Source organism: Sinocyclocheilus grahami, unplaced genomic scaffold (genome assembly GCF_001515645.1).
Source record: "Sinocyclocheilus grahami isolate Dianchi unplaced genomic scaffold, SAMN03320097.WGS_v1.1 scaffold37.1, whole genome shotgun sequence".
In the NCBI taxonomy this organism is placed as follows: domain Eukaryota; kingdom Metazoa; phylum Chordata; class Actinopteri; order Cypriniformes; family Cyprinidae; genus Sinocyclocheilus; species Sinocyclocheilus grahami.
Window position 1 is genome coordinate 1,280,698 of NW_015505216.1, and position 10,055 is coordinate 1,290,752.

The 10,055-nt window shown below is 36.9% G+C and overlaps 1 protein-coding gene across 2 annotated transcripts in view; it reads right to left on the bottom strand.

The window, feature by feature from the left end:
* The window catches only part of LOC107581692 (protein PTHB1-like), a 42,317-nt gene that overhangs the window by 16,027 nt on the left and 16,235 nt on the right, over window positions 1-10,055 (bottom strand). For both annotated transcript variants that reach the window (XM_016267314.1, XM_016267313.1), the window contains exons 9-12: window positions 8,464-8,645; window positions 7,135-7,211; window positions 6,469-6,522; window positions 6,240-6,342 (exon numbers count right to left, since the gene is read on the bottom strand). In XM_016267314.1, coding sequence (XP_016122800.1) covers window positions 6,240-6,342; window positions 6,469-6,522; window positions 7,135-7,211; window positions 8,464-8,645 — 416 coding nt within the window. The remainder of the gene's footprint in view (window positions 1-6,239; window positions 6,343-6,468; window positions 6,523-7,134; window positions 7,212-8,463; window positions 8,646-10,055) is intronic.

A 10,055-nucleotide genomic window follows, 5' to 3' on the forward strand; every position in this document is an offset into this window, starting at 1 on the left:
ATTTTTTCAAAACACTGATTTACAATAAAGACATTGATCACTTCTTCACAAAAAGCCTGATTAAGGCATGCGCAAATAATGATGTTTTGGAAAAAGCACTGTAAAAAGGGATCCAAAAGAGTGAGTGATGTGACACATGGTCTCCATCCATCCACTTCTCAGGTCTCAACTCCACCTGAACTGTCCATCACAGCTGATGAGGCTAAGAGCGGTCTGTCAGTCACAGCTGATCTAAGCCTCTCTTACTGAAGAGGACGCATGGAGTTTCCAAACTGAGCACACACTGAGCTCCACTCAAAAGACACAAGAGAGATACAGTCATGTGCGGGTGATCTGAGAAACAAACACTGCTAATTAAGCCAATGCTTACAAGTTACATTGTGCAATTCTGCTGTTAATTATTCATTCTATCCCATTATCTTCCATTTTAAGACAAATAATATATAACCCATTGCTAATACATAGGCTATTCATCTGCTAATTCCATATTCATCAAATTTCCAAAAGCTGCACACAGTATTTTATGGCATCATATGCTTGCTCTCGACACAAAGATTTTGGCTTGCTCTCGACAAAATGTGAATTATAACACCTTCTAAGATACATCCTTTTGGCCAAATTCGAATGCATTTATCCGTCATGGATAAGGCAATCTCAGAATGCATTTTGATGAGCCAAGTGATGTATGGTTTGTTAGGATAGGACAATATTTGGCCGAGATAATATTTGAAAATCTAGAATCTGAAGGTGCAAGAAAATCAAAATACTGAGAAAATCGCCTTTAAATTTGTTCAAATGTAGTTCTTAGCAATGCATATTACTAATCAAAAATTAAAGTTGTCCAAATGAAGTTCTTAGCAATGCATATTACTAATCAAAAATTAAGTTTTGATATATTTATGGTAGGAAATTTACTAAATATCTTCATGGAACATGATCTTTCCTTAATATCCTAATGATATTTGGCATAAAAGAAAAATCGATAATTTTGACTCATACAATGTTTTTTTGGCTATTGCTAAAAATACACCCAAGCGACTTAAGACTGTTCAGTGAATACAAACCTAATGCTTGATGCTGTAGCATAAAATAACAACAGTTTGTGGAGGGCCCATGTTTGCCTTATTATGATAGCACCCCTGTGCATAAAATGAGATCTCCATAAAAATTATTCACTATGGAAGAACTTAACTAGTCCGCACAAAGGCCAGACTTGAAGGCCACTGAACATCTTTAATAATAATAATAATACATTTTATTTAAAGGCATACAGATGGGTGACAGTCATAAAAATCAAGACAACAATACAACAGCTGTTTAACTTTACTAAATATCTTCATGGAACATGATCTTTCCTTAATATCCTAATGATATTTGGCATAAAAGAAAAATCGATAATTTTGACTCATACAATGTTTTTTTGGCTATTGCTAAAAATACACCCAAGCGACTTAAGACTGTTCAGTGAATACAAACCTAATGCTTGATGCTGTAGCATAAAATAACAACAGTTTGTGGAGGGCCCATGTTTGCCTTATTATGATAGCACCCCTGTGCATAAAATGAGATCTCCATAAAAAATATTCACTATGGAAGAACTTAACTAGTCCGCACAAAGGCCAGACTTGAAGGCCACTGAACATCTTTAATAATAATAATAATAATAAATTTTATTTAAAGGCATACAATATCTTCATGGAACATGATCTTTCCTTAATATCCTAATGATATTTGGCATAAAAGAAAAATCGATAATTTTGACTCATACAATGTTTTTTTGGCTATTGCTAAAAATACACCCAAGCGACTTAAGACTGTTCAGTGAATACAAACCTAATGCTTGATGCTGTAGCATAAAATAACAACAGTTTGTGGAGGGCCCATGTTTGCCTTATTATGATAGCACCCCTGTGCATAAAATGAGATCTCCATAAAAATTATTCACTATGGAAGAACTTAACTAGTCCGCACAAAGGCCAGACTTGAAGGCCACTGAACATCTTTAATAATAATAATAATACATTTTATTTAAAGGCATACAGATGGGTGACAGTCATAAAAATCAAGACAACAATACAACAGCTGTTTAACATTAGACCATTTAAAATTGATCAGAGAAATCTAATCTAAATAAATACGTTTTAAGACATGATTTAAAAGTAGTCAGACAATCACTTTCTCGTATAGATCGTGGAAGAGAATTCCAGAGATGAGGAGCAGCACAGCTTAACACCCTGGACCCCATAATGACTAAACGAACAGAGGGTACAATAAGGGAAACAGATGAAGAAAACCCAAAAGTACACTTCGAGGTGTAGATATGAGGCAAGTCGGAGAGATATGAGGATGCAAGATTGTGAAGAGCTTTAAAAGTGAGAAGACGAATCTTGTACTCGATTCGATATTTAACAGGAAGCTGGTGTAAATGATAGAGAACAGGAGAGATATGCTCGATGGAGGAGGTTCTAGTAATTATACGGACAGCTGAGTTCTGGACCAACTGAAGTTTATGAAGGAGTTTGTGAGGTGGGCTAACCCAAACAGAAGAGAGTTACAATAATCAATGCGTGAGGTGACTAGAGCATGTACAAGAATGGCTGTGGAATTGGAGGTGAGGAATGGACAAAGATATTCCGTAGGTGGAAATATGCAGACTGAGTAATATTGTTCACATGCTTTTCAAAAAACAAAGTACGACACCCAGACTCTTAACCTGAGAAGATGAATAGTTTATAGAATTATCAATGGAGAGTGAAAAGCTATTTAATTTTGACAAATTGGATTTAGTAGCAACAAGATTCCTTTGAGATGAAAAGGAATGCCTACCGTGAACCAGGACCCATCGCCAACATCAGGGCCTGACCTCACCAATTCTCATGCCTGAATGGGCACAATCCCTGCAACTATGTTGCAACATCTGATATAAAGCTTTCCCAGAAGAGTGGAAATTATTTGGGAGGACCTAAACCCTAACACACTTTACTGTTGTAAGCAAAGACTACTCAACAGAAGCTTTTGTTGAATATTTACCCTCAATATTTGTATCTTATCTCACAGAATACAATTAACAAGTACAGAATCCAGTAAAAAAAATTTTAAAAAAGTTATGTCATGTCAAAGTCACAGTTTACAAAGTCATACATTTTACAAGCCCTGATCAATAAATGCCCAAAACACATGCTATTGATTTTTTTTGAGATATGGTTTAGTAGTAGGGCTGGTAATTCAGAGGCTGTAGTTGCAAGCCCCATAACCTACGACACCCAGAAGGGGCGAAAAAAAAACACCACTGTAAGACACTAAATGTCAAGTTACTGCAGGTGGATTACAACAAATGACTGACTTAATTAGCTACACTCTGAGTCTATAACAAAATGTAAAGGTACACTTTCCTTAAAGCTTCAGATAAAGAATATGGCCTATTTCAGACACAATGTGTTCTGATAGCTTCCTTTGTTTGTCAAAGTATGACTTGAGTGTGTGTGTGTAATATAAGTTAAATGGGTCAAACCATAGCAAAGCAGTGAGCAGAGAATGAGTGAAACAAGTGGTTCTTCTCTATTGTGTATCAGAGGGAGTGTGAGATATGGTTTAGTAGTAGGGCTGGTAATTCAGAGGCTGTAGTTGCAAGCCCCATAACCTACGACACCCAGAAGGGGCGAAAAAAAAACACCACTGTAAGACACTAAATGTCAAGTTACTGCAGGTGGATTACAACAAATGACTGACTTAATTAGCTACACTCTGAGTCTATAACAAAATGTAAAGGTACACTTTCCTTAAAGCTTCAGATAAAGAATATGGCCTATTTCAGACACAATGTGTTCTGATAGCTTCCTTTGTTTGTCAAAGTATGACTTGAGTGTGTGTGTAATATAAGTTAAATGGGTCAAACCATAGCAAAGCAGTGAGCAGAGAATGAGTGAAACAAGTGATTCTTCTCTATTGTGTATCAGAGGGAGTGTGTGTGACATGTGAGTATACATTACACATTGCCAAGCTGTAATGGCTCATGCAGTTGTGTTGCTGGACTGGATGACATATGGAAGTCTGGTGAAACATGAGACAGATGTCTTTCAGTAGAATGTCTAAGTATAAAGCTTGTCAGGGTTTCGCATCTCTTCAACATTACTGTGATGTAACACTGGCTTCTGGTTGGCCAACATCAAGTTGAATTTCTCTGACATATTATTTGGGCCACAAACAAAAAAATAATAATTATTCGGTCCTGCAGTGACAGTGATCATGGACCCACCCTGGAAAAGGCCTCAGGTAGATGATGGTGTAAAATCCCACACTGCAGGGTGATATTTGTTTACATGTCCATTTAGCAAGTCAAGAGCAGCTGTTATACAAGAAGAGGCAGAAATGATTTGACAAAGGTTTGACAAAATGTATAGTTTGCAAATTATGCACTAGCGTAAAAGTGTTTTAAAGTTATAACATAGTATTTCTCAAACAACCATGCAAAAATAAGTTAGGATTAATCAATAATCTGCCCATGTAATCATAATTTGTGTAAACTGGAATAAAAGTTGTTGAAGTTTTACTGCCACTAATACTTATTTCAGCTGGAAACTGCAGTAAATTGTATGCATACACTAGGTATGTTTTGCAAAAATGTAGGTAGAGATGCAAAAATGTTTCCAATGAGCCTATTTTGGATTAATCCCACTGCTGTTAATAACCACTTACTAGAAAGAAAGAAAGAGCTTTCAGAAGAAAGAGCTTTATTGCCAAGTATGTTTGCACATACAAGGAATTTGTTATAGTGTCACAAGCTTCCAGTACACGGAGACGACAACAACAACACACAGATAATAAAAATGAGATGTGAATAAAATACACATGCATAAATATAAACCACAAAAAAATAATAAATTGTATGTACAGGTGTGCTATAGATTATAATATGTGCTATAGGAATAGAATCAAATAAAATAAGTTGTAGGGATGTACTAGGGTTTAGGGTGATAAATAAATATAAGGTTTTTGCACATACTAAAACACAAAAGACAAATCTGTTTACAAAATTTGGAGAGATTTGTAATGTAATCTATCACAATGCATCCTAGACAATGTCAAAGGACTGTTCATTCACCTCTCAATCAAAGACTCCACAAAAACCATGATTTAAACTTGGATAAGGCCAACATATTCATGCAAAATGCAAAGAATGCCTCTGGTTTGTCTGATATCATTCCATTCTGACGATTCGATGACAGCTGCTCGCATCTCAGCATGTCTAACAGACATTTCTTGCTGGATGAAGAACCATCACCTTCAATTAAAATTTGCCAAGACAGAACTGCTTGCGGTTTCAACCAACCCAACCCTTCATCACAATTTCTCCACCCAGCTAGTAGGCACATCAACCATAACACCTTCCAGGACAGCCAGGAACCTTGGAGTTGTGATTGATTATCAGCTGAATTTCTTAGACCACATTGCGAAAAACTGCCCAGTTCTGCAGATTTGCCTTATACAACATTAGGAAGATCAGGCCCTTTCTATCGTAACATGCTACACAACTTCTTGTTCAAGCTCTTGTTCTGTCCAGGCTGTAATGCTCTCTTGGCAGATCTTCCAGCCAGTTCTATCAAACCTCTGCAACTACTCCAGAATGCAGCAACAAGATTAGTCTTTAATGAACTGAAAAGAGCACATGTCACACCTCTGTTCAACAATTTGCACTGGCTACCAATAGCTGCTCACATAAAATTCCAAGGCATTGATGTTTGCCTATAAAACCACCACTAGCTCCGCACCCCTTTACCTAAATTCAAAACTTCAGACTTATGTGCCTCTCAGAAGCTTGCGTTCTGCAAGTGAACGGCGCTTTGTAGTGCCATCCCAAAGAGGCACAACATCACTTTCAGACTTTTACCTTAACTGTTCCCTGCTGGTGGAATAGGTCATTGAGATTGAGGTCACCCAACTCAATCCGAGCAGCTGAGTCTTTAGCCATTTTTAAGAAACGTCTAAAAGACACATCTCTCCCATCTACACTTGACCCTCTATCACTAGAGCTCTCTATTCTATTTCTATTCCATCTACTTGTTTTCTTTTTATTTATTAAAAAAAACTTGACCCTCTGACACTTGAGTTCTCTATTCTATCTACTTGTTTTCTTTTTAATTATTAAGAAAATAATAATAACTTGGTCCTCTAACACTAGCTCTATCTTTCTCAACAAATATTCAGACAAGAGTATGCCAATAAAGGAAAGACAGTCATACCTATGGAGTCCAACACAAACTGGTCCTGCGTGACTCCCAGAGGAGGCTGAACACACACCGTCATCTTTGGGCTGTGCACCGCACCACGATTCTTTATTTTAACCTGAGAATAAAGCACACATTCAGGACATACTGTATCACATCAACATTAAAAAGCACTACATGCTCCTATTACACAAGAAAATGTAATATTCTTAATAAACAACAGTGTTAAATGTGCTGCACCCACTTTGACTGTGACAGAGGGGACAGGCATGCCGTTCATCTCAGGTATAACAGCACACTGTGAGCGAGATCATCACAACACATGAGACAGAAAAGTGTGTGTGAGACAAAACAGTATATCTACAAGTACACAAAATCTGACAAAACCTTCTGTTGTGGACATCCTCAAAGGTAAAAATGATTGATAAAGCATTTTCTTGAGTTATGGTCTAAGGTTAGTCTGTAGTCATTAAAGTGCATTTTTATAAGAATTTTGTATCAAACAAAGTGATACAAAGTGTGTGTGTGTGTGTGTGTGTGTGTGTGTATGTGTGTGTGTGTGTGTGTGTATGTGTGTACTTAACTAACGTATAAGTATATAATAAACTATCTATCTTCAAAACTAAGCTAAATATGACAAAAGCTTTCTTTAGTGACATTCAGGGAAGTTTTCTTTTAGCGGTAGCTTTAGAAAAAAAATGTACTTAAGTCTACAGTATGTCTTTGTCTCAATAGCTAAACCTGTGTGAATGTGTGTAAAAATGATTCATAAATAATAATAAATGTAAAAATAATGTAAGTTTTTATTTAGGGATAAGGTAGGGTTTGCCGTTGCCTGCAGTCATTATAATGAGCTTCATATAAAAACAGCAGAATTATATGAATGAGATAAACGTGTTCGCATTTGTACCGAGACTTCATCCAGGTGAGATGAGACTATGGCCGTCAGAGTGAGCTCTTCCTCAGTCTCTGCCCTCGGGAGAATGTCTGGAGAAAGATCACACACAAATTTTTGTGCGACAGAACATTTAGATGTAGAACAATACTTGATTATATTCATGTATTTTCAGAAATATAAGTCACATTTTTTTATAATCTGTAACGTACTGCAAGTTATATTACTGTTAAAGGGGTCATATGATGTTGCTAAAAAGAACATTATTTGGTGTATTTGGTGTAATGAAATGTGTTTATGTGGTTTAAAGTTCAAAAAACACATTATTTTCCACATACTGTACATTATTGTTTCTCCTCTATGCCCCGCCTTTCTGAAACGCGTAGATTTTTACAAAGCTCATCGGTCTGAAAAGCGAGGTGTGCTCTGATTGGCCAGCTATCCAGTGCGTTGTGATTGGCTGAATACCTCAAGCGTGTGATGGAAATGTTACGCCCCTTACCATACTGTGATGCCCTCGCCAGAGCGACGAGACAAAAACATTAAAACCCATTATAAATGAGGCATTTGTTGCATCCAGTGGGGACATAATTACAGATTATAATGACTTATACTGTCTTTTTACGCGTTGCATCGCGCCGCATAAACATAAAACCATGTCTGCATTTGTGATCGGATAAATTACAAATAAGCTCTACTCTATGCTGCTCAAAACTCGCGTTTGAATCATCAGTGGCAAATCCTTTAAATGAAAACGTACTTAAGAGTCTGTGAGTCAGAACATTCGGCATTGTAGTCTACTCTACCAGGATCAGGAAACAGTCCTCCATAAAATGAGCTGCACACAAATGAATATTTGGGTTGAACTGTTCTGGAACAGTGCTGTACATACAACTTAACCACTGATTTCTAGTCGTGTCTTCTTTTGGAAGACCAAACAAAGTAGTTTCGCTTTCACAACGAAACACACGGCGGGCTAGAGTGAGCGGAGGTGGGCGGGCTTGAGAACGGCACGGCCGGCGGGCTTGCGGCAACAACATGTGATGACCCCAGGCTGGACTCCGCAAATCTTCCCACATAGTGACGTAGACATGTGTGGGCGTGTTAGAATGAGCCGTTTTAGGTAGGCGTGGTTGACTCTGAACTTTTATAAAGAATATTATAAATATTCTAAATGAGACTTTAGTCTTTGCAACTTTACAGATCTTCTTTATGCACCAAGAGCTTGTAACACTTCAAAGAGAAAGGAAAAATTGAAATCGCATATTGAAATCATATGACCCCTTTAACATCTATTAACACACACAGCGTGCATTTATTTTGTCTAAATTCTGTGCATCATACCTTGGGTTTTGGTAGCCTCACGAATAACCTTTTGCAGCATTTTCATCTCGGTGTCCACCTCATCATAGTTGACCTCTCGGGCATCCACTTTAGGTGCAGTGAAGAAGGAGGGGTCAGTGCCCATGTAAGAGCACTGGAGATGACCGTCAGAGCTCAGAGTCACCACCAACCCCTTCAGCTCCCTGAAAACAGAACACATTTCAATGCATGTCTGTCTTTAAACAAAAAATATTTTCTGCTTAGACTACTGAAGGTCTCTTACTTCATGATCGGTAAGATGGTTGGTTAAGTGATATATTTATTATTTTTTATTAAAGTGCTTTGATAAATAAGACTGAAGGCTAACAGCCATTTATTGTACTGTAGACACATTGTGCCCATTATGACTATTTATGAATATTTTTAGGATTTTTAATAGCATGGTGTGATTGGTTTCTTTCCATGTTTTGTACTGTTGCTTTCTGACTATTAGATTGTACTTCTCTACAGACAACATTGTAACTTTGCACTTTTTAATGCTACTTGTCATGTTGTTTTGGTGTATTCCACATATGATAGTTATGCCCCCCCCCCCAAAAAAAATCAAGACATTAGCTTAATTTATATGACTATAAAGGAAAGTTGTTCACTAGCTTTTCCACAATTTTATTTATTTATCAAAAGTCTTCTATGGATGTGTTAAATATTACTGTAGTAATATATGCAAGTCTACATTATGTATCATACATGTATGTTGCATGAATGAAAAATGTTGCCCTCATTATCTGGAAGACTGTTGGATATTTCAAAGTGCTTTCAATAATTTTGACAGATAGCAAATTGTATTTCCCTGCTTTCCCATAAAAACTGCTGATAGGGATGGGGAAAAGGAGAAAATTATGTTTTAACGCGCCCATGTGAAAACAAGCCGGGAAAGAGACATGATTGAGGATTTGTGAAGAAGATGAGAGATTTTTACTGCATTCCAGTAATTTATTCAAGGCATGTGTTCATTAAATCAGGAGAGAAGACCCCATGAGTCCAGGATCTGTTGTGTTTTTCCTATTGTGTTACAGAAAAATCGAAAAATCAGGAGGAACCGAACACAGCGCACTAAAAAGATATTCTTGTGAATTACTTGTATATGTTACATTAAAATATCAGGCAATACAATATTTTCCTGACAGATAAAAATAGAGCCTGACAGGAAATGTATGGCTTATTCAGTCAAACTGATGGATAAGGAATATCTGTAGAACTACAATTTATTTGAAATGCTTTGTTGTGTTCCTCAAACTGCCAACCATAATTTAAAGCAGACTCGTTTGGGAAAAGGTGCATATTGACATGCATCTAATTTGGATTGCTTCTACTAACAGATGAATTTATACCAAAATACCATTTGTTTGATTGAAAACATGGGCTTTAACTAAAAGATGTGAAGTGTTTTGTCCTGCCTTGATAAGTCCATTTGTTAACCTATTCTATCTATGTATGATTGTATGGTTAGCTGCATTTATCTTTAATATAGTAAAGTGAAGGTTTTTGAGAAAGTGAAGGTGTGAGTGGTTATGCGTGTGTGTGTGTGTGTGTGTGTGTGTGTGTGTGTGTGT